Consider the following 25,620-nt stretch of genomic DNA (forward strand, 5'->3'; position numbering starts at 1 on the left):
CATAGTAATGTGTGCAATAAAACTAGACAAATGAAATCAATGCAATATTTTTAAATTGACAGCTCGTTTTGCAAATAAATTTTGTTTCAATGTGATTCTTTTTTGTTTTTTTAGTTTTTCGGGCATTACGTCCTTAAACGTTTCCCTGCTGTGCCCATTGGGCATCATTAGCCTGCTGGCAATGGTATGAAACGCCACTTTTGAGACCTTCCACGCCGCTCACAGACACACTGCACTATTGGACGTGAAGGAGAACTCTATTTTTGTTTTCTAAGCACACCCTTTTCCCTCCAGGCAGTGATTTTTGAACGCAGTCCGAAGTTTCGAGATTGTCAAAGCAGAAAGCAAAAATGACCGCCTCCAAGAGCGGCACGCACGCATCAAAAGATCAAAGATCTTGTGATTCTGCTGCGTCTGTCGCTCATTTATCTATGGAGTGAGCAGCAGTTAGTTTGAGGATGTTGCCTTTTCGTCAGACTTGCACGAAACACCGCCCAGAACACTGGCAGCCGCAGCCCGGCACACCCAGCTGTAGTGCTTGCAGCTAAATTTTTGTAGTGGAATACGTGTTCAGCGAAAGAAATTTTTTTTTTTCCGACAGTGCCTATTAGACGGCAATAGATTTTGTATATCATAATTTTTGTTACATGTTTTTTTTTAGTAGATACAAGCATGTATTTACAAGCTTTGTTCAGCTTTAACCCGCAATCTTGATTCTGGCAATTTATATCTTTTTTTATGACGTGCATCTCTTTAATAAAGCTTCTATGCATGAAAAGTGTATTTGTTCTGCTTTGTTTATGTATTACATATAATATTGACTGCAGTAGTTCCCTCAGAAAAAAATATCTGGCACAACCTACAAACACGTCTATTTTGCCCATGGTAGGGAAAGTTTCATATTTACCACATTGCATTTATCCTAGTTCATTGCATATGTCCATAAACATATATAAATGCTAGAGTTCTACTCAATTCAGCAATTGATTAGTTATCATTGCTAGTCCGTCTAGCACTTATAACAAATGTTATGACAAAAATGACCTGCCAAAGAATAAAATGAACCATTTTTCGCACTTTAAATAGTTCTATAAGTTCAAACATGCTTTTTTAGAAAAAAAGGTCATTTCAATCCTGGCTTGTGATTTAAAAAAAAAGAATTTGTGTGCCCTGCCACCTTAAACGGCCTCTCACCAGGTCTGGCCATTTTGAACTGACAAGCACAGAGCATATGTTGCACGATAACGATTGTGTCTGCAAAGTATTACATGGCTGTGCGCCGCAGAAAGACCTGTAATTTCGAACTGAACGTCGTTTTTCCCTTCTCGCTGCCGCCGCACTCCAAGCCAGAGGATGACATACGCATGCTAGTGCGCCTACATACACGTGTTTGCATTATGACGTCGCTCGTGGTGACAGTGACTTCCGAGAATTCATGGCAACATCTGTTATTTACACAATATGTTGCTTGAATAAATTAGTTAAAGTTTAGAGAAATTATAAAACACAAACTGTTTTATTTCGCACCGCAGCAAGAGAGATATACATCCGTTTCGTCTGCTTGTTCCCACGTCGTGCAGTCACGCGCGCAGACACGGAAACTGTGTCATATTCAACCGTGTTGCAGCGGCGGGACCATGCTCTGCGATTTTTGCTTGTGTCTGCCTCTGTATTTGTCCTTACTCCTAAGCCTTCCCAGTTTAATAGCTTGAATACTTCTTCCAAGCACGCAATGAATAGCATTGGAGAGATTGTGTCTACCTGTCTAACCCCTTTCTTTATAGGTACCTTCCTGCTTTTCTTGTGTAGAATTAAGGTAGCTGTAGAACCTCTGTAGATATTTTCCAAGGTGTTTACGTAAGCGTTCTGTACTACTTGATTGTGTAATGTCTCTATGACTGCTGGTATCTCTACTGAGTCAAATGCCTTTTCGTTATCTATGGAACACATATAGAGAGGCTTATTCTACTCTGCGGATTTCTCGATAACCTGATTAATGACATGGATGTGAGCTATTGTAGAGTATCCCTTCCTGAAGCCATCCTGTTCCCTTGGTTGACTAAGTCCAGTGTTGCGCTTATTCTATTGGAGATTATTTTGGTAAATATTTTGTATAAAATTGGGAGTAAGCTAATGAGCCTGTAAGTTTTCAATTCTTTATCGTCTGCCATTTTGTGGATTAGTATAATTTTAGGATTCTTCCAGTTTTATGGGACCCTTGCACTCGATAGACACTTCGTAAAAAGCCGCCAGTTTTCCAAGCATTATGTCTCCTCCATCTTTGATTAAGTTGACTGTCATTCCACTTTTCCTCGTTTCATGTCTTGCAAGGCTCTTCTGACCTCATCGCTAGTTATAGGAGGAGTTCCTGTATCCTGTTCATTACTATTTCTAATGGAGGTATCCTGACTCCTCTGGGTACTGTACAGTTCAGTATAGAATTCTTCTGCTTCTTCTACTATATCTTCGAGATTGCTGATATTACCCCACTTATCTATCAGTGCATACATCTTGGTTTGTCCTGTGCCAAGTTTCTTTCGCACTGATTTCAGGCTGTGTACATTTTTTTACGGCTTCTTCAGTCTTCCTCACAGTATAGTTTCGAATATTCCTTATTTTCTCCTTGTTGATTAGTTTTGACAGTTCCACAAATTCTATCTTATCTCTTGAGTTGGACACTTTCATTCTTTGTCATTTCTTTATTAGTTCCTTTGTTACTTGGGAGAGCTTGCCTGCTGGTTGCCTTGGTGCCTTGCCTCCCACTTCAGTTGCTGCTTCTGAAGCCAGGCAAGTTACGGTTTCATTTATTAGCTCTGTATCATCTTCATCTCTCGATTCTAAGACTGCATATTTGTTTGCAAGTACCAGCCTGAACTTGTCTGCTTTTACTCTTACTGCCTGTTGGCTGACCTGTTTCTTCTTGACCAGTTTTTCTCTCTTCAAATTGAGGCGAATCCTAGCCCTCACTAACCTATGATCACTACACTTTACCCTACCTATCACTTCTACATTCTGCACTATGCTGAAATCAGCAGAGAGTATGAAGTAAATTTTCATTTATTTCACCATTAGGGCTTTTCCAGGTCCACTTTCTGTTGCTACGCTTCCTGAAAGAGGTGTTCATTATTTGAAGCTTATTCCTTTCTGCGATTTCTACCAGCATCTTTCCTCTAGCGTTCCTAGAATCGACGCTGTACTTGCCAAGTGCTTGTTCACCAGCCTGCTTTTCCCCCACTTTTGCATTGAAGTCGCCCATTACTACAGTATACTGAGTTTGCACTTTTCTCATCGCTAATTCAACATCTTCATAAAACTGATCTACTTCCTCATCATTGTGACTGGATGTCGGAGCATAGGCTTGTACTACCTTTAATCTACACCTATTATTTTGATAACGACTACAGCTACCCTTTCATTAATGCTGTAGAATTCGCCAATATTGCCCGCTGTATCCTTATGGATTAGGAATCCTACCCCTTATTCCTTCTTATTTGGCAGGCCTCTATAGCAGAGGACATGGCTGAGGACATGGCCGTAACACCAGTTCTTCTAATCTCACTAAGGCCGATGATATCCCAAACAATGGCTGACGCTTCCTGAAAGAGTCCTGCTAAGCTGGCCTCATTCGAGAGAGTTTAGCAATTCAAGGTTGACAGGGTCAGTTTCCATTGGTGGCCTGTCCGGAGCCAGAGATTCTTCGCACCCTCTGCTGCATTAAAGGTCCGACCGCCACCTTGGTCAGGTACTCTGCAGCTGCTGGGTACTGAGGGCCGTGGGTTATTCGAATATGTCGTTTGGGAGGGAGTGGCCGAATACTGCACCAGGGAGGCCAATTCCTGTTCTGGTGAGGGAGTGTCTTTGTTCAAGCTTAGCGGGCCTTCCTAATTTGGTTGTACCTAGATTAGTAAATCCCCACTCGCTCTCAGCATCTTTTGCTGGTGTCAGGCGACATTCCAAGCCTACACTCCAAGCGCGCAAAATAGTGCGCTGCACGAAACGAGACAATCGCAACAGCTCTCAGCGCGACACCGTCGGCGGAAGTGCGCCGCTCCGCAAAAAAACGAGAAAAAAAGATGAAGGCTGGGCTCGTGATGTATGCGTCACACGATCCTCAAGGTCCGGTATGGGAGAACGCGGGGAAGGAATTCCGCTTGCGGAGGCTAGACGGGGAGAGTGGAAAGAGTGTCTCACTTGGCAGTGAAGCTCACCTCCTGAAATCAAGGGTTCACTGCACTGAAATATTTCTATTTCGGCTATTAAAGAGCCGATTAAAAAAATTTGATCGGCAGAATGCTTCCTAGATGACACATAACTTACAGCGTATAATCAAAATTCGCTGTGGGGCCTGGTGAAGGGCCCTTTAAGCTTATTACTTCAAGCCTGCAGCTGGTCTAATGCTTGAACATGCAGGTAGTCGATCTTATCTGCATCTATGGATGGTGTTCTCCCTAGCATCCTTTGAAGGGCATCACTGCTTGGACACACACAACAGCAACGGCACATGCAGTCTTGGTTTTTGATCCGGCATAAAATTTTCGATAACAATTCTTTTTGGTTGCGTGAAGCCTGCAGCATTGACCATGCATTTGAAGTTCTGGCGTGTTTTATGCATGCATACCATATGGGTTCCACTTCCTCTGGCCAAAACGCAGTGTGGTCGGCACAAAGCTGAGAATGATGGGAAGCGGCATTTAAGACTGCAACTTTTTCCACTCCTAAGGTCTCGCAAATTTAGGAAAAGCAGTCGCTTTCGTTGACTGCGGATGACATCTTTTCTCTCCAGTAGACATTATGAGACTGAGTCACTTTGATAAAAGTTCTTTACTAAAATTTTGACTTCACCTCACCGATGGGGCATGAAGGTGTGCCAAGAACGCCATCCTTTGCTCTGATACAACTAGCTTCACGTGCCTGCCGCTGCGCAGTATTCACCTTTTTGCAGATGGTTGTGTAATCTTAAGAAGATAACTTGTGATAATGACGTAGCCATTCTCCAATCTTGCCTTAACACAGTCTGTTCATGGTGCAAGACGTGGCTGATAGAATTGAACATAATTAAATTAAATTTATGTGCATAACCAGATCAAAAACAAAGCTGCCTTTCTACAGACTAAATAATATACCACTGGAACCTGTATTATCGTACATGTATCTTGGTCTACACTCAACGTCTAACTTTACCTGGAATGATCATATGACATACATTACTGATAACGCAAATTGCATGCTCGGCTACGTTCGTTTTACCTGGAATGATCATATGACATACATTACAAATAACACAAATCGCATGCTCGGCTAGTTCATTGAAATTTAAGATCAGCTTCTTCCTTAAAGCTTCCCCTGTATAAGTCGCTAAATAGAACTTGGATATGCTGCATCAATATGGGATCCCTTTCAGGAAAATCTGTAGTATGCACTCAAAATGGTTCAGAACATTTCCATTAGTTTTATTTTCTTGGAATACAGCCACACCACCAGTATAACGGCTATGAAATCTAATCTTAAGCTACCTTCTTTCACATCCCGACGTAAAATACATAATTTAGTTCTTTTCATAAGCTTTACTACCATCCACACTTGCGTAACGAACTAATTTTTGTTCCCCAATGTGTTTCTAACAGACTAGATCGTATTCATAAAGTTGAAATTCCGTCATGTAGAACTCGCGCATTCCTTCATTCATACCGCAAACATCGAAAGAGTGGAATTGCCTTCCCACGCAGACGGCTGAAATTAAAGATTGTGAATTGTTCTGCGTGCTTTGACAATGATGTTATAACTCTTTTACATATATTGTACTTACTGTAACTGCTGTAGATTTTTTTTTTTCTTATATACTGCGTTACACTGTGTTATTATTGTATACAGTCACCGACTGATTTTCCGGACTCCAAAAATTTGGACATGCTCGAATATTCGGTCTGCTTCGCGGCATTGCCATTCTCCCCATAGACCATAATGTATAACAACTGCCAAAAGTTCAGATACCTTGCAACCTCTCATCGGATTTTTCAGACACTCCTTGAACCAACTCGATCGAGAGCACTATGCACAGACTCTGACCGGTGCATGGTTCGACTTGCTGAACGCCATTTTTGTTTTGAACGGAGCCTCCTTGCTGCCCCACGAAGTGGTGCTACTGCAAATCCCCGCTCATCATCGTTTCTGCCTGGTTCGATAGAGTGGCTACAGCAGTTCCGGTCTCAGCTTAGTAAGCTATGTCAAGACAATCCAGCAGCTGATTTTTCTTTCTTCGTGCACGACGCTGCGAGTAGGCCACCTTTTTCGTTTGTGCGACTGGTGACGGCGTGGTTAAAAAATTAAATTATGGGGTTTTACGTGCCAAAACCACTTTCTGATTATGAGGCACGCCGTAGTGGGGGACTCCGGAAATTTCGACCACCTGGGGTTCTTTAACGTGCACCTAAATCTAAGTACACGGGTGTTTTCGCATTTCGCCCCCATCGAAATGCGGCCGCCGTGGCCGGGATTCGAACCCGCGACCTCGTGCTCAGCAGCCTAACACCATAGCCACTGAGCAACCACGGCGGGTGGTGACAGCGTGGTGATGTTTGCTTTGTGTGCTGTGTCGAGGTTGCGGTGATGCAACGTGGCATACGGAAACATCGCGTCAATTGTCTAATGGCGCCGACAGTGCCCGCGCAGACTGCGCTGGGGAATGCCGGCAAGCGGGTGCTGGGAGGCCTAGGATTTGTCGCTTTCCAATGTGCTCCCTACTGACGCCGAAAATGTTCTGCCGAGACCTGCGCAGTGGTTGCATTGCGATTCCGGACACCGTCTCATTTGGCAGTTTCACAGGTGCTGATACTGCTGTACTGACATGCGCAGAACTCGACGACGGCGAGGTCATTCGTCAGGTTTCTGCTGCTCCGCCGGACGATGACTCCGAGTCGGAAGATGACTCACCATGTGCTACGCTGCCGTCGCATGCAGAGCGTGTACAAGCAGCGACTGCTTTCAGCCGCCTATAGTGGCCGTACACCCTCTCAGAGATTCAGGCTTATCTGATTGCGCCTAAACGGAACAGCATGCAACGGCGCATTCACGATTTCTTCAAGCGTACTGCCGAGCCCGAATAAGTGCGTGGAAATAACGGATTTCCTTTTTTTTTTTTTCTTAAACTGCTTTTTCAGACCCCTGTTTATTCGGACATTTCCGCAGTCCTCGTGACGTCCGAATAAACAGTCGGCGACTGTATATTGTAAAGCTTTAAGCTGTTGTATTAAGCTATTATTGTATAATTAGGCGCGGCCTCTTCTATCTTTGACCACTCCCCTCTGTAATGTCTTTGACTCTGAGGGTAAGTGCGGCAGTGTTGCCAGACCTCGTTGGTGCCTGGCCCCCTCCTGGTACAGCTAGTGACAAACCCCCAATCTTTGGTCGACGTGGTGGGACGCTGCTTCACATTCTGCTGGAGTGTTGGAAAGCAGAAGCACTTTCCTTCAGCATACTGGCAGTGCATATGTCTCCAGCGAGGTTTCTCAGTGCAGAACTGTTTTTTGACACAAAAGCAGTTTAGCTTTCTTAAGGGATGTTGTCCTACATGTTATAAGCCCATGAAATTCACAGCACCTCTCTCATCAGAGGGTGCTGCTGTGATAGTATCATTTTGTATAGCACATGCCTTCAGATTCTTGCATTCAAGGACTCTGTTAAGGCCGTAGTGCTTTTTGCAAACTTTTGTCACTGACAAATTTTAATATATTTTGTCAGCCTTTTGCAGTGTATCTCTCAATGTTCCTAGTAAACCTCATTAGTCATTGCCATAATTTTATTACAGATAATTTTATGCACTTTACTGCAATTGTTGTTAGGCCTTGTTACAGCTATGTCACGTCACTGCCAACTTGTTCACACTGGTCCAGTACTTATTTTCGCTTTACTTGACCCTCGTGCCACAAAAGGTTTAATTAGTCATCATCATCATTGGTCCTGTCACACTTGACGAACCTTTAACTGGCAGAGGTGGCCGAGGCGGTGTCGTTCTGCGGCGTGAGGGCGCTCCGTGTGCGATCCCCACTTTGGGCTGACGTCGGTGAGCGTATAAGGCACAAGCTCTTGCAGAGCCGAATTCCGCGTCAGCAAGGGCAGGGTGGCCCTTTTGTGCCAAAAACAACAAAGTGAGGCGCTCGCTCGCACAACAAGGGGCTCCGCGGTGCATGCAACCTGCAGCATTGTGCAAGTCTCTTCATCGAATACGTGAAAAATCAAATGTATGCAAATTGAAGTATTCAATTGTTCATTATTTGATGATATTCGTTTGCAAGTATGTGTTCGTTCTTCACTAGTTTCTTCACCAGCTCGCCGCATACTGTTTCAGCCCTGGACAGCCTGGGCTTTGGTGCATACCGGCAAGATGCTGAGGCAGTGCTCAAGGACTGCAAAGCAGTGGCAGCCAAGCGGCGCCGCCAGAGCACGCGCCTCGAGAACCTGGGCATCCCTGAGGAAGAGCTGCTCCGGCAGCAGCAGGAGCTCTTTGCACAGGTCAGCGCAATGTTGGCCCTCACCTTGAATGTCCTCGCCCTGATACATCAGCAGCAACTGTTTGAGCCTGGCGCTGACATTATTGGGGTTCAATTTGTTACCCAGCAAAACTTGCATTTTGCATGATTTAACAGAGAAAATGTCAACTTGTGTATGCAGCACATATTTGTCTCAATTGCTGGTTCTTAGCATTTCCAGAATTTACTGAAAGTGATGAGGTCTAAGCATAAGGGGACCACCAACTGGGAAATTTCGTTGCTGTAACTCCGTAATAATTATTCTTTTTTCATTCCAGCAGTGCATATCAACTGAGATTTCTTCAGGTGCGGTGTGCCTATATCGAGAAGTGGTCGTTCAGTGACCGATAGAGAGGCTTTGTGTTAAGCCGTTAACACCCATTGTACTTCTGAAAGTACAGCACCATTTTCAGTTGTAAATACGGTCGAACCTCATTATAACGAAGTTATAACGAAGCCAAAATTATTTTGTCAGGGTGTCCACCAACTGGGAAAACCGGGAATTCTCAGGGAATTTGAATAGTCTGGAAATACTCAGGGAAAACTCAGGGAATTTGTGCTTCCATCAGGGAAAATTAGCTGTAACTTTATTGAAAGGGAACGGAAGTAGTGTTAATGCTGGCTCCAGTAACAGAGGAATCGCAACGAATCGTCATTGACGCTGTGTCATCAGCACGAGGTATTGCCAGGGTAGTAAACGACAGATTTTCCGACATGCCCAATAATTTGCACGGCTTTGCGGCACCACCACGTACTCCATATAGTCACTGTATATTGGCCTGACTGTAGGTCTCAAATGGCATTAATCAAAGCCACCACGGCCGCCATTTTGATTATCACGTCGCCTCGAACCGGCACTCTCGCACGCAGATCCGCTGGCAGCCGTAGCCACCACCACGGCAACGTTACGCCTAGCTGCTTCTACGTTCGCTATTAAGCTTCTTGCCGTGCGGTGCCGTGTTTTTCATTGAAAGAATTTGCCGCTGTCAGCAATGGCACTGACTCCGCCTTTGTAATCCTCGTGATTGGCTTCGAAGCTCGCAGAGCACAGCGCGTTGCGTAATGCCAGTCTCCGCAAGTTAGCTTCGCCTCAGTACAGCAGTGTCACGTGGTGAAGCATAACATGCGTGGGAAGGGGCAATTGTCACGGGACACAGTATGTATTCCTTAATTATACACGCGTGCACCCCCGTCCCCTGTCACAGTACGAGCACCGATATGCCTAATAGGTGTACTGGCAGGCCTTAAGAGCTTTTTCGGACGTGCCTGTGGCAATTTTAGCCCTTAAGGGTAGTTAAAGACATGCATTCATTTTTGCGGACTGCCAAATTTTTCGGATGTTTTTGCGGCCCCTAGGGAGTCCGAAAAATGAGATGTTGTCTGTACAACTGACGAAGAGGATGCTTCAAATGATCCATGGGGTGAACGCGTGGCAGAAGGAGGATGAGAACAGAAAGGATCGACGCACTGAGGAATTGCCGGGAAAGGAAGCGTGCCGCCGCCTCTTTGAAGGAGCTTGAGCTCAAGAAACAGTGTTGTCTGACGCTGAGATGCAGGTGTCCCTCATCCAAACCAAAATAAACTCTTTGAAGCAGTGAAACCCAACATTGAGATGTTGTGTACAGGATGAGAGTATGTCAGGACAGTTGAGGTTGACTTCCCAGCTGCTGAGAGAGAATCTTAGTTGTGACAAAGTTCAGGCCTCATACCGATGAGCTTGCTATCAGTTGATAGAAATAGCTCATATTCAGAAATAATTACTTATCTATGCATCTCCTTTTCATTCGTATTTGAAGATGTTCGACTCAATTTGGAATGGGTTTTACCATTTTCTTTGCTGTACATTTTACTAACACCTTCCTTCTGTTTTCTTTTTAAATAAAATAGATATTACTCCTTACTATTCAAACTGGATGAAGTCACTCTTTTGTTTCAACCTGCTTACTAGAGAGTGACAGCATCGGGCAACATGGTGTCAGCCTGTCTTGACATAAAACAAAGTTCGGGCTCATCAGGGAATTTTGCTAAGGTGCTCGGGGAAAACCTGGAAAACTCGGGGAAGTTAGAAATGTCAACTTGGTAGACACCCTGTTTGTTATATACGTTACTTTGTTATGTCCATTATTGCCATTTGCTGCAATATATGCCCAATACATTGCACAACTGTAAACATGAAAATAAGCAGAAGGCCTTGTGGGCGGCGGAACCACTACATGGCCAGGCATGCATTGAACTTTGAATAAAACAACAAAAAAATCTTCGGCATGTCTCTTTCGCAACACTCGACTTAGCAGCTGATGCAACAGCCTTTAGATAGCTGCCTTCTACTCCATTCTGATGAAATTTTGTGTCCACTTTCCGTTAAGCTCGTCACAGTCGAGCAGCACGTGGCAAGCAATGCAACGCCTCGCTGTGTGATCGAGGAGGCAAGCCAACTTCGCCACGCTGGCTTGTCTCGGTCGGCTCGTGGCTTCCGAGATTGCACAGATGCCATTGTGATCTTGGAGACCACACGCAGCTGTGAGCCCGCGTGGCCCAGTGCAGGGAGAGGGTGAAGTGAATGCATGGCCTGGGCATGACCCCCAAGATTGCACTAGGGAGATCTGAGGCCAGGCCCAGTTGTGGATGCCTGTGTGACGCACCATAGCGAAAGAGAGAAGTGAATGCACTAAACTTTTGCACCACTGTGCTAGCTGCGCAGCATGGTGCAACTCGTACAGGTTTGTACGTGACCCTCGAGATTGCACCAGGAAGATCTCGGCGTCCACGCCCAGCTGCGCCTGCCTGCACGGCGCACCGTGCAGAAGTAAATGCACTGACGTTACGCGCTGCTGTGCGTAGGTGCGCAATGTGGCACGGCTCGCACAGCCAGACACATACAAGGGTGAGAGGTCGGTGGAGATGTGCAATAGTGAACTGCTGCCTGTGTGCAGGTGTGCAGCTAAATGTGGCGGTGAGGAATACCAGTGCTGCTCGAAGACGTATTCAACGTGGTGAGGTGGGAGTTTTGAACTGCTGCAGTGAGCGCATGCCAAACTTGGCGGAAAGCGATATACTCTGCGCGCAACGACTGGGTATTTTTTTGGTTTAGGAGAAGAATCTAGTTCGTTATATTCATTGGCAGGACAATTTCACTTTGTTATAACAAGGTTTAGATACATGGATAGAAGGAAGATTTCATTTACCGTATTTACTTGATTCTAATGCGCCCTTGATTGTAACACACACCTTTTTCCGTTACATAAAAAAAAGGAAAAGATACCGCCCTCGATTGTAACATGCAACGCGTTTGCCATGACCTAAAAAAAAAAAAGGAATGTCCTTTACAGCACCACACACCTCATCATTTCATACAGAACTACAACTTTCTCTCATTTGAAAAAACAAAGATTTACTCCCAATGCAGCGAAGTTGCAATTACCGTATTTACACGAATGTAAGTCGACCCCCCCATATCGAGTGACTGGAAAAAAAAAAGAGAGCATACCCGAGGGCGCATTCGATAACGAAAATTTATTAGTAGCTGACATCGTCGCTGGACTACTCTGCACTAGTGCTGCCATCGTCATCGTCCCGTGAAATTTCACATTTGGCAAACGACCGCACCACGACATCTTCTGGAACAGCAGCCCTCGCCAAATGCACCCAACCACACGCAGCCATCCGGGAGGCTCTTGACAGGTCTGGTTGGCGTAATTTCGCAGTCTTCTGCTGCCAGTCACTCGTACTCACGGCGGAGCAGGTCCTTAAAAGGCGAAGATCCGGGCTTGTTTCATGACCATGTTGCACTTCACTGGCAGGGACCGATCGCGCATTTCAGCGACATACGCCATAAGCTTAGCCTACAGCTTTGGAAAGCGTCCAGACATTGGCACATGGGAAATTCCTCACTTGCCGTCACACGTGAAAATTTCGTTTCGCTGCAGTCGCCACTCTCGCACCACACGTTCAGAAACATCGAACTTGCGGCCCACTGATTTATTTCTTCGGCGTAAAGGATGGCAGCCCTCTTGAATGCTGGTGTGAACGAGTGCCGAATGGTTAGTGGGCCTGGAGCACTCGTGACGACTGAGGAAGCATAGAAGTAGCACGTACCCGGCAGTCAAGTGGAACGCGTCAAATCAATGCATTTCATCAAACTATAGAGAAAGCTAAGCGCAACAGGCGAAGAGAAAACCGCGAGCGGTGTCTGCTCTTCTATGAACAACCGATGCTCCCCACAAGCGCCGCCGTTCTGAGGGTGCCGCCGCGAATGGAACAGCGGCGCTTCCATCTACTATCGACACCCCCCTCATGAGTGTTGTGTGCACTGTAAAACTCTAAAAAATGTTGAAAAACCCTTCCGAAAAGCGAACAAACACGCGGGATAGCGAAAAGCTACGGGTAGGGCCATAGAGCAAACAAAATTGTAACTATGTTGTAGCTCCGGTTGGTCTCGCTTTTTTGGCGGTGCCATGTTTTAGTTTCGATTGTAAGTCGACCCCCCACTTCAGATTTTCAAATTTTAACAAAGTGGTCGACTTACAATCATGTAAATACGGTAATAAAAGTCACAGTTTCGCCCGAAAGGCGAAGCATCGATTGCAGTAGCAAATTAGTAGGCAGCTATACGAAAAGTAAGGATAGTAGTTTTATCGGCTGTATTAACTTTTAAACATTTGCTTCCTAACTAAATTAACAAGCATCGTTTCGCCCGCACAGAAGCAAACACAAACACGTCTCGTTCAATGACTGCGGAAACTTTTTGTGAGAATGCTGGAGTGAGGAGGTGCAGAAGCAAGCGAATTGACCTTTGTGCGGCCTCTCTCTTAAATGTGAACTAAGCGACGAGAACACAGCGCGGTGCACTTAGTTGCGTAGACTGTCTCCATATCGCAGATCGCTTTCAATATAGGGACTGCCCAGCCGTGCCTACGCAGCAGCCGCCAGAGTAGACCGCCTCACCTGTTTGCACCAGTCCCGCACGCAAGTTTCGGGAAATCTGAGCGTCTCTGATGCGACCCGATTTCCGCCCGTCTCCGCGCACATGATCACTTTCCTTTTAATTGTGGCATTGGGATGAACACTTGGCGTGTCTTCGCAGTCAGCACTTCCATGCTGATAGAGCAAACACAGAAAACGGGAAGACGGGCGGTGGACTAACCTAAGCATGGATACTACAGACACTGAGGAAGCTACGGCAGCTAGGCCCGAAGCGCGTACGAGGTGGCCATTTTGAAATGCCGATGGCGATATGGTAACGCAGATTTAGGGTCATACTCAATTCTAACGCGCACGCAATTTTTGGACCTGTGTTATTGGGGAAAAAGTTCGGGTTAGATGTACTACGTTATACCCATTATTTTGTTATATCCCGTTTTGTTATAACAAGGTTTAAGTGTAGTTAGGGAAGAAACTGCTTTTCAATGCACCATTTTGCTTAGAAAGGTGTTGCCAAGACAGTCTTCCAATGTAGTTTTTTGTCAGCTGCATGTGGTCTTGGACCTATTCGTTGCCAAACTTGCACGGTAGCGCCTGCCGCACTACTGTAAAACCACATTATGAGGTGAAATTTACGCAGCCATGTAGTCATACATCAAGGCAAAATTTGCATATAACGTGCACCCCACATTTACTGTACTTTTTTTTAAAATTCTCTGGGCGGGTTATATACACAAGAGTACGGTACTGATTCATCTTAGCCCTCACACATTAGTGAGGGCTAGGATACACCTCAATTTGATTAGAGAAAGAGTAAAATTGGTCAAGAAGAAACAGGACAACCTAGACGCAGTATGGGTAGAAGCAGACAAATTCAGGCTGGTACTTGCAAACATTTAAAGTTTGAATGAAACCCCCCCCCCCCCCCCCCCCCCAACCTCCGGTTTCACCTGAAGTTGAAACAGTGAATGTAACCCCCCCCCTCCCCCGTTGGTGCGAATAAAGTCTCCCGATTTTCTTTATCTCGCCAGGTTGACAGGTATGCCAAGTGTTTAAAATGTTACTGGTTTCGAGTTTATTCTCAGATAAAAGTTATTTCTGGGAGCAGACATACAAGGGTATCTTGAATGTTGATATAACGTTTGCAAGGTTTCTGCTTCACTCACCACAGTGGCTTAGCGGCTGTGATGTTACGCTGCTAAGAACGAGGTCGCTGGATGAAATCCCAGCTTTGGTGGCCGCATTGTGAGGGGGACGAAATGCAAAAACACCTGTGTCCCATGTATTGTGGGCACGTTAAAGATCCCCTGGTGGTTAAAACTAATCGGGAGCCCCGCACTATCAGATCATGGTTTTGGCACGTAACACCGCAGAGTTCAAATTTAGTGCATTTCTGCTTCGAGAAAATGTTTTATTTCTTCAGTTAGGCTTTTGTATCATGCTTATTGTCTAACGAGTATGTCGCTTTTGTTTAACCATGAAGCTAATCTTAAATGTACAAACTGCTCCATGTCCAGCAGCCAGGAAAATGAGGACCATGAGTTGTAAAGCAACAAGCATTTTAGTTAACATGGACGCTTTATCTGCATATAGGATCTAGGCCAATGCCAGAAAGCGCATGTACTAGGACAGGAACCCTCGTCTCTCATACGGAAGGAGGCACTGATCAAGCAAAGGAATTGAGTCGCCTGTTTGTGCCACACACTTTGTGCTCCTATTTTGGCTACTACTAAACCCTGTTTAACTATTGTCGTGTTAGAATGCTCCCTGGATGACCCTTTACAACTTCTACTGTACAACCCAAACTTTCAACGAGGCCCTGGGCCCTTTAAATTGTTGAGGGGTCCATGAAGGAAACATTTTTCATGGGGCCTCCTGGCACTCGGGGGCCAGGGGCTGCAGCTGCGTTATCCCATAGGTTGCCCTGTTTGACACATACGCTGTGCCCTTGCACTGCCAAGGCAGATGCTGCGGCCACTGCAGCCACGATTGAGTTGTCACTGTTGGTCAGGTGCATGCGTGCTGATCAGTCGAGTTCCGTGTTGGTGAGCACCAATTTCAGATAGAAATAATTAGTCTTCACCATTTGAAATGTATGGGAGCCATGCAGAACCTTTTCTCATATTTTATTAACCAAAGATACAGTGGAACCCCGTTCATACGTTTTTCACCGGACCGGGCGAAAAAAACGTAACAGCCGGGAAAACGCAACAGTGAGGAAAGCTCCGAAAATGAATGAAAAAAGTGCAGCTTCAACTATAGACAATTTATTTCCACAGAGTGCGCTTAGGACTTAAAAAAGTCCAGAATGGTGGCTTGCCGTTTCTTTTGCTCGCTATAAATCGCTACACGTTTCTCAATACCCTGGAAGGCCGCATTGCTGTCAGCGTCGCTGTGAGGTGCGACGTACCTGCGGAGGAGGTCCAGAGCCGCGACGGCTTCTCCAAAGCTAGGATTTGGCAACTCCCCGGCATCATGCGGCTCGTGCTCCTTGTCGTCACCGCACCACGGCAATGGCAACGGACGAACGAATATACGCGGGAAATTTTGCCCTCTTTGGCGTAATCATGCTAACGTGCTAACGATTGTTTAGTATTGCTGCGGAGCGCGCGCGTCCGAGCAGCCCGGTTGCGCGCAGCGCGGCGTGGGAGAAACGTAAACAAGAGAGGAGAGCAGGCCCGATAGGCGGAGCAACGCCAACTTCCGGTTTCACTTTAGCTTCACAAAGAGTGACGTCAGGGCCTCTCCCGAGTTTCCTTCCCCCGTGAGTTGACCCGTCCAACAACCAAGCGGTGACCGTAATCACAGTGATGATAGTAAGATCATTTTTCACGAATGGCCACTTAGTGGCGGCCTCATGCGGCCTCTCGAACTGGCGTGCGGCTTCTTGCAGCCAGTTCCATAGCCAAGCCCGGCCAAGCCCAGCCAAAACTCGTCAAAAGCCAAAATGGCGGTTGGAGCGCGTTGTCTACTTTAGCCCAGGCGGGTTCGGGGTGCTAAGTTGCGACGTATCATGCGGGAACGTTTTCACAGCTACAACGTAACAGCGGGGTTCCTTATACATTGGATCCTATGGAAGCTATGCCGGGACCGGATGAAAACGACGTAGCAGCCGGGAAAACGCAGCAGTGAGGAACGTAACAGCGGGGTTCTACTGTATATGTTAAGTAGAGTCATATTACTGGGAGTCTACTGTATTTGACATTGAGCATTCAAAAATGCAAAATCTTTAGCAGGATAGACGCAAGTGCCGTATGGGCACAAATCGAGGACAAGGAGACCAGTGATGACCAAGACAATTGCCATGGGCTTGTGATGAGCATCGAAAAGTAATAAAGTGCATGCTTTTTTCTTAGCCGAATCTTTTTTTTTTTTTTTTTCAGCTTATGTTCGAGGAAAGTTGATTTTTATTTTTGCTGACCTTCCAAATTTAGGCAGTCAACTTAGAATGGAGGCCAGCCTAGATATAAGTAAATCCAGCCTATTTGCATCGATTCACTTTCCAGGCCCCATTAGAGGTTTGCCGCATAAATGGTGTCTTGTACCTAAAAGGCATCTTCTTGTAAGAAGTAGTTATCAGCAATGAAATTTTGCCGTGCCCTCGTGGCCTCCTTTTTGCCGTTCAGCTGTGTGATATGCAGAACCGTGCCCACAAGTTTGAAATTATTTTTTTCTACCACCAGGTGGTGTTAGGACATAACATTGATTAACCCTTTCAGACGCTGTGTACACAATTGTGTACAGCAAGATAGTGCATCAACAACAAAAGCACTGATAAAAGTAATATCTAAAATGTGTTGCATACATCTTGAAAGACCGCCATTGGAATTGTGCTGCAATTTTGAATAATGTGCAGAATGTTTTAGCGAAATGGCTGGCAAGGTAGGCGGTTTGGTCTTTTTACTTTGTGTCAGTGCGTTACATGTAGCGGTTTCACTTCTTGCAGTGTTTTCACTACGTCATGCACCAGGCATAATTTTCAAGTGGCTGGATAAGTGCTTTTCAAGCTTTTGAAAACATGACAGTTTATGTTGTCATATTTGATGTTCCTGTAGTGAGCTTTCGCATGGAGTCGACATTCTGTAAACAATTGACAATTCTTAATATTTTCTACAGCTGTACACTTTCTATGATTCTGAAGATGCAAGAAATATGGTGAAAGCAGGTTTTCAATCAACGGGAGAAAACGGCATCTGAAAGAGTTCATCATCATCAGCCTGGTTACGCCCACTGTAAAGCAAAGGCCTCTCCCATACTTCTCAAACTACCCCGGTCGTGTACTCATTGTGGCCATGTTGTCCCTGCAAACTTCTTAATCTCATCTGCCCACCTCTCTTTCTGCCGTCCCCTGCTAAGCTTCTCGTCCCTTGGAATCCAGTTCGTAACCCTTAATGACCATCGGTTATCTTCCCTCATCATTACATGTCCTGCCCATGCCCATTTTTCTTGATTTCAACTAAGACGTCATTAACTCGCGTTTGTTCCCTCACCCAATCTGCTCTTTTCCTATCCCTTAACGTTACATCCATCATTCTTCTTTCCATAGCTCGTTGCGTCGTCCTCAATTTAAGTAGAACCCTTTCCGTAAGCCTCCAGGTTTCTGCCCCGTACGTGAGTACTGGTAAGGCACAGCTGTTACCGTATTTACTCGCATAATAGGCGCACTATTTTTTCAGAAAATCCGGCGCGAAGTTCGGGGTGCGCCTATTACGCGGGGTAAAATTTACGAAATTTTTTCAACTCGCATTCCCGCGCTTTAAATTTTAACATATGTCAGGAATATGGCTACTCTCACATAATTCACCAATAAATCCAGCATAAAAGGGAAAATAAAAGCTACCTACTTACCTTTTAATGAACAGGCGAGAGACGTTGACTGAACACACACGTAAAATTTATTAAGACTATTCAGAGTCCGAGTCCGAGAGAACATCCTCATCACCGCCGGGTGGAGACTCGTCTTCCTTGTCTGAGCTCCACAGCATGTCGTCTTCGCTTGCATCCAGTGCATTGGAGATCCCAGTCTTCTTGAAACTTTTCCTGACGACGTCATCCGAGATCTCCCGCCAAGCTTCCACGATCCATTCGCACAGCATTTCCATAGGCGGCCTCTTAATTTTGCCACCGGGGGTTAGTTGACGCTGTCCTCCAGCCATCCAATTGGTGTAAAGCCTTCGAACGTTGTCCTTAAAAGGCTTATTTAGGGAAACGTCCAAAGGTTGCAGCACGGAAGTGAGGCCTCCCGGAATCACGGCAATATCCGTACGCACCTCTGACAACTTCTCTCGGACACGTTCTACAAGGTGCCCGCGAAAACTGTCTAAAACGAGCATGGCCGGATACAACAGGCCGCCCGGCCGCCGGCCCCAGACGGTCTTGACCCAGTCCACCATCAATTCCGCGGACATCCAACCTTTCTCTTGGACCCTCACGTGTATGTCTCGAGGGAAATTTCCCTTTGGGAGCGTCTTTCTCTTAAAAATAACATAAGGCGGCAGTTTGCGTCCATCCGCAGTCACTGCCAACATGACAGTACACCTTTGTTTTTCAGCGCCAGATGTTCGAATAAGCACACTCCGTGCACCTTTTTCCTCTACTGTTGTATTTCTTGGCATGTCGAAACAGAGAGGAGTCTGATCTGCATTACCTATTTGTGACAAAATGAAGTTTTTTTCCTGCCGGAGCCGTATGACGAAACGGTGGAAATCGAGTACCTTGTCCTCGTATGCTGAGGGCAAGCGCTGGCACAACGTTGTGCGCCTCCTCAAGGTAAGTCCGTGGCGTCGCATGAAGCGCGTTGTCCATCCGGAGCTTGCTTTGAAGTCTTTCGCTTCGATGCCCTGCGCTCGGGCAATTCTGCGTGCCTCCGTCTGCACTATGTCGAGAGACACTGCACAACCGTCCTGTCGAAGGCCCCGTATGTGTTGAACTAGTTGATCTTCCACTTGCGGATACTTCCCCGACTTTGCACCGCGGAAGGCCCGTCGCGACTTCTTTGTGGCCTGAAGTTTTTCTTGCTGACCTCGCCAGTAGCGAATGCTTGTCTCTCCGACACTGAAATGCCTGCTTGCAGCACGGTTCCCATGCTCGAGTGCATACTGCACAGCTTTCAGTTTGAATGCAGCCGTGTAGCTGCCGTACTTGCCCATAGCGGAACACGCGACCACACGAACTGCACGCCGTTTGCAAAATGGCGAGATGCGGCGATTTGTCTTTTCTTTGCCTGTGTCGGCATGTGTAGAGCATTGATGGCGATGGCACTGTCGCTTGTGTCGAGTCGCCCGGCCTCCGAGAGTCGCCCAGCTTTTCGAGCTGCCTAAGCGAAGGTAGCGAAAAGCTTATATCCGCGCGGCGGTTTGGAGAGGAGGGAGGTGTTATCGATAGTTGATGGAAGAATTATTTTTCGCTCGTTGATGCGTTTTTTTTTTTCTTTTTTTCTTTTTACGGACGCGTTAAGTCCTCGTGCTCGCTGGCTACGCGGCGGTTCGGGGAGGGGGGTGTCGGTAGTTAATGGAAGAGCTAGTTTTCGCGATGTTCCATGTGCTGTGGGCCCTCAGCAGCTGCGACGGCAGCAACACTGATGAGACTAGTAGTCCAGCAAATGCGTTGATAAGCTTGGGTTGTGAAATGTGCTAGCGTTTCTTTTTTTCACCCGAGATGGAGGGGGCAGGAGGGCGTCGGCTTGCAATAGTGTAAATGCGGTACTGACCACAGTGCCAAGTTCGGGGTGCGCCTATTATGCGCGGAAATAAAAAAATCAAATTTTCCGCGACCAAACTGGGGGTGCGCCTATTATGCGAGTGCGCCTATTATGCGAGTAAATACGGTATACACTGTTCTCTTGAGGGATAATGGCAACCTGCTGTTCATGATCTGAGAATGCCTGCCAAACGCACCCCAGCCCATTCTTATTCTTTTGATTATTTCAGTCTCGTGATCCGGATCCGCGGTCCCTACCTGCCCTAAGTAGATGTATTCCCTTACCACTTCCAGTGCCTCGCTACCTATCGTAAACTGCTGTTCTCTTCTGAGACTGTTTATCATTACTTTAGTTTTCTGCAGATTAATTTTTAGACCCACTCTTCTGCTTTGCCTCTCCAGGTCAGTGAGCATGCATTGCAATTGGTCCTTAGTACAAAGCAAGGCAATATCATCAGCGAATCGCAAGTTACTAAGGTATTCACCATTAACTCTTATCCCCAATTCTTCCCAATCCAGGTCCCTGAATACCTCCTGTAAACACTCTGTGAATAGCATCGGAGAGATTGTATCTCCCTGCCTGATGCCTTTTTTTATTGGGATTTTGTTGCTTTCTTTATGGAGGACTACGGTGGCTGTGGAGCCGCTATAGATATCTTTCAGTATTTTTACATACGGCTCGTCTACACCCTGATTCCGTAATGCCTCCATGACTGCTGAGGTTCCGACAGAATCAAACGCTTTCTCGTAATCAATGAAACTATATATAACGGTTGGTTATATTCTGCACATTTCTCTATCACCTGATTGATAGCGTGAATATGATCTATTGTTGAGTAGCCTTTACGGAATCCAGCCTGGTCCTTTGGTTGACAGAAGTCTAAGGTGTTCCTGATTCTATTTGAGATTACCTTAGTAAATAGTTTGTAGGCAACGAACAGTAAGATGATCGGTCTATAATTTTTCAAGTCTTTGTCGTCCCCTTTCTTATGGATTAGGATTATGTTAGCGTTTTTCCAAGATTCCGGTACGCTCGAGGTCATGAGGCATTGCGTATACAGGGTGGCCAGTTTCTCTAGAACAATCTGCCCAATATCCTTCAAGAAATCTGCTGTTACCTGATCCTCCCCAGCTGCCTTCCCCCTTTGCGTAGCTCCCAAGGCGTTCTTTACCTTTTCCGGCGTTACTTGTGGGATTTCAAGTTCCTCTAGACTATTCTCTCATCCATTATCGTCGTGTGTGCCACTGGTACTGTACAAATCTCTATAGAACTCCTCAGCCACTTGAACTATCTCACTCATATTAGTAATGATATTGCCTGCTTTGTCTCTTAACGCATACATCTGATTCTTGCCTGTTGCTAGTTCCTTCTTCACTGCTTTTAGGCTTCCTCCGTTCCTGAGAGCATGTTCAATTCTATCCATATTATACTTCCTTATGTAAGCTATCTTATGCTTGTTGATTAACTTGGAAAGTTCTGCCAGTTCTATTCTAGCTGTTGGGTTAGAGGCCTTTATACATTGGCGTTTCTTGATCAGATCTTTCGTTTCCTGCGATAGCTTACTGGTATCCTGTCTTACGGGGTTGCGACCGACTTCTATTGCACACTCCTTAATAATGCCCATAAGATTGTCGTTCATATCTTCAACACTATGGTCCTCTTCCTGAGTTAAAGCTGAATACGTGTTCTGTAGCTTGATCCGAAATTCCTCTATTTTCCCTCTTACCGCTAATTAATTGATCAGCTTCTTATGTAACAGTTTCTTCTGTTCCCTCCTCAAGTCTAGGCTAATTCTAGATTTTACCATCCTATGGTCACTGCAGTGCATCTTACCGAGCACTTCCACATCTTGTATGATGCCAGGATTGGCGCCAGAGTATGAAGTCTATTTCATTTCTAGTCTCGCCATTCGGGCTTCTCCACATCCACTTTCAGTTATCCCGCTTGCGGAAGAAGGTATTCATTATGTGCAAATTATTCCGTTCTGCACACTCTACTAATAACCCTCCCCTACTATTCCTGTAACATATGGCGTATTCCCTCATTGACTTGTCTCCAGTCTGCTTCTTGCCTACCTTAGCATTGAAGTCGCCCATCAGTATAGTGTATTTTGTTTTGACTTTACCCATCGCTGATTCCACGTCTTCATAGAAGGTTTCGACTTCCTGGTCATCATGACTGGATGTAGGGGTGTAGATCTGTACGACCTTCAATTTGTACCTCTTCTTAAGTTTCACAAGACCTGCCACTCTCTCGTTAATGTTTTAGAATTCCTGTATGTTACCAGCTATATCCTTATTAATCAGGAATCCGACTCCTAGTTCTCGTCTCTCTGCTAAGCCCCGGTAACACAGGACGTGCCCGCTTTTTAGCACTGTATATGCTGCATTTGTCCTCCTAACCTCACTGAGCCCTGTGATATCCCATTTACTGCCCTCTAATTTCTCCAATAGCACTGCTAGACTCGCCTCACTAGATAACCTTCTAGCGTTAAATCTTGCCAGGTTCAGATTCCAATGGCAACCTTTTGCCGGAGAGCCTTTTAGTATAGTGAGCACTTTTACTTCCATGCAAAAGAAGTAAGCGTGCAGTGTCGCGTGGCAGCGCTAGTCCAATGGGAAGGAGGAGGTGCGGGGAAGGGAGATCCGGCTGCAATTTTTTATTGAGGGATGAAGTTCGTCATTTTTGCTTGATTGTCTTATTTAAGCCTAGTAGCCACCATGTTTGTTCTTGCAAGTGAGGTGAAGGAAAGTGCTTTTGGAACTTTCAGGGGCGCAGCTCCTTTTAGCAAAAGATTGTGCAGTGTTAATTGACTTGGCTGTTGGTGACAGTGTTGCGTGGTGTGGAAATGTGCTTGCCTGCTGCACAGGCCCGGCAACAACAAGCTGAGCTGGCCCAGCAGGAGTGGACTCAGATGCAGCAGGTGGCGCAGCAGCAACTTCAACTGCAGCAGCGCCAGGCCCAGGATGAGGACGAGTACTGATGCGGTGGTGGGAAGGGGGGTGGGGGCAAAAGAATGTACCAGCAGGTGTGTGGTTGACTTGGGCAAGGCAGGAGGGCATCCGCTGCCTGCATCCCTTGCTGCCCAGGAAGGCCACCCATGACGGCTCTTGGCAAGAGGTTGTTTTTAGGCAAGTTGGTGTTACTGCACATGTTGTTTTTGGTGCAAAGTACAGAGCATGAAGCGAGGGTAGCGCCAACTGTTTAATAGCAGATTGCACGTGTGTCTTCTTGGTTTTGTATCTGGCTCTGGTATTAAACATTTGGTGCTTGCCTTGCATCGTGCTCCGTACTTTGCTCCAAGAACAATATGTATAGCCAGCAAGGGGTTCTCTGCTGATAGCGAGATTCCTTCTCGCCGATGTAGGCTGTGAGTAAGCCGTTTGAGTACAGGTACCCTTGTCAGAACTTATGTTTATTTTTTTCTTCATGGATCACTGGCTTTACTATAGACGTTGCTGTTATGTGCAGGTGTTGGTAGCACTCTTTTGTTTGACTGGGGAGATAGCGGCGCTCAAGCGAAAGGTCTTCTTGACTCTGGGAAATATATGCAATTAAGGTATTTTTTGAGAAGGACCTTTATAAAGCATTTTGGTTAGAATACTTCGACAAGGAATTGTTTGCACAGCCTGCATTAAACATTCTAGATTGAGAGCATTAGTGCGTAGCGAATAACTTCAGGTTTTGCACAACCTGAAAACTTTTTGTAGAGATGTCATTTTATATGCACTGTACAACACACTTTGCCTAGTGCTTTAATGTAACATCACCGGAGACCATAAGTGTACTCTGGTGTCACCTTGGGTGCTCTGTAAGGAAGTTTACCATATACAACCCTGTCGGATTTCCTAGCACGGAGGCACTGTGGTGAAAAATATATTTAGTACAGTTTGTTTGTTATGTGGAGTGCTTAGGGCACGTGAGCTTGCATGAAAGCTGTCATGTGAATGTGCTTGAAAACAGGCTAAATAGGAGTGCATTGTTATTGTGATGCATATTGATTTCTTTTTTTAAAAGCACTTTTGCTGTATAAATGAAGCAGGCCCTCTGTTTTGAGTTCTATTAGGGCTGTTGTCTCTCTCTCTCGATTTTACACCCTTTTTGTATTTAAGCGCGGTTTTTGCAACATGGATGCATTATGTAAGATATGTGATAGAAGTATGTTGGACTGTCACACAAGGACTTTGGATGCAGCGTTTTTCACATTGGTTTGCTGTACTCTCATCACTAAAGATTGTTTGAGATTCAGATATAGTATAATGGCGGCTGTCTACTTTTAGAAGAGTGCTTGCTGGATTTTTGCATTTACTGCTATGCTTGATCACTGGCAGTGAGAGTTTGTGATAAACAATGTGCCACAAATGATCATGTTCTGTTTGCCACAAGCTGTGCACATTGCACGACATTTGTAATAAAGACTATTTTAGTGTAATTGAAGCTGGACCGTTTGAGTGAAGCCACAGGGTGCACTTCATTCATAGCAGCAAAACCTCCATTTTCGAGACTACTTCGGGAATTGCAGGTGCGCCTTGTGTGTTGATCGTGTCACACAATAGGGGTACCCATTTCATCATTGAATCTTTTCCTGCAGTCGGGTGTTTCCCACGATTGTTACCTGCTTGCATTTCAGAGTGTTTTCACTGTTGTGGTCTGCCTTGAGCGATGCTTATCGAGGCGCAGTACTTGGGCACCCATTCCTACGTTGAGTGTCAGTGTCCCTCGTAACTAGAGTGCTAGGCTATGGTCGAGTGGGCGAAGCGGCGCGCTGAGGCTCTGTGTGTGGAAAAACTGTGCGAGGGCACAGCAAGCAAACTGGATTGGGGTGGAGACGCGCTTTGCAGCATATTCAATATGATTTCACTGATTATAATGGTGCTTTATTTCAACTGCTAATTTGTATTGACACCTTTTTGCTACACATACATATTGGATGCATGGGTTATGCAACATGTCTTAAATTTTGCTGTCGGCAAGTGCATCGTCTGCTAGCAAGTGTGCGTTCGTTGTGTGAACGACCAGTTTTTCTTGCAGAAAGTCTGTGCAGTAAAATTTTTTATTGCTTTACTTGCTTTGGTGTGCCCTCGACTCATGTCGACCGGTGCCAATTGTACCTTTATCTAGGTGAACTGCTATTTGTAACACTGTTTTCTCAAAGTAACATGTAATTTTTTGCCACAGAAGCCACCTATCTGTAACATGAAGCTATGTAAAATTTTATTGATATCTTGTCATTTTACGCGCATTTCTAGTTAATTGAATATTGATCGGGGACAATGATCAAAGATAACATAGTGAAATAAAATAGGTTTATTAACTGCGTCGTACGAAGAGATGCAGATGACCATTGCACTTCTAGGTAAATCTAAGGGTACATAGACATATATATCCACAACTTATCTGTAAGAGAAAAATGATCAAATATTCTAAATGCACTAATGGAAAAAGTGAAAACTCCCGACCAAAAGTGTGTTTCTC

The 25,620-nt window shown here is 45.6% G+C and overlaps 1 protein-coding gene across 2 annotated transcripts in view; it reads left to right on the plus strand.

The window, feature by feature from the left end:
* The window catches only part of NC2beta (negative cofactor 2beta), a 71,415-nt gene extending 46,206 nt beyond the window's left edge, over positions 1–25,209 (plus strand). For both annotated transcript variants that reach the window (XM_050168542.3, XM_055064928.2), the window contains exons 4-5: positions 8,345–8,508; positions 23,015–25,209. In XM_050168542.3, coding sequence (XP_050024499.1) covers positions 8,345–8,508; positions 23,015–23,128 — 278 coding nt within the window. In that variant the 3' untranslated portion in view covers positions 23,129–25,209. The remainder of the gene's footprint in view (positions 1–8,344; positions 8,509–23,014) is intronic.
* Positions 25,210–25,620: the final 411 nt, after the last annotated feature.

The sequence above is a fragment of the Dermacentor andersoni genome, chromosome 1, assembly GCF_023375885.2.
Source record: "Dermacentor andersoni chromosome 1, qqDerAnde1_hic_scaffold, whole genome shotgun sequence".
Classification (NCBI taxonomy): Eukaryota; Metazoa; Arthropoda; class Arachnida; order Ixodida; family Ixodidae; genus Dermacentor; species Dermacentor andersoni.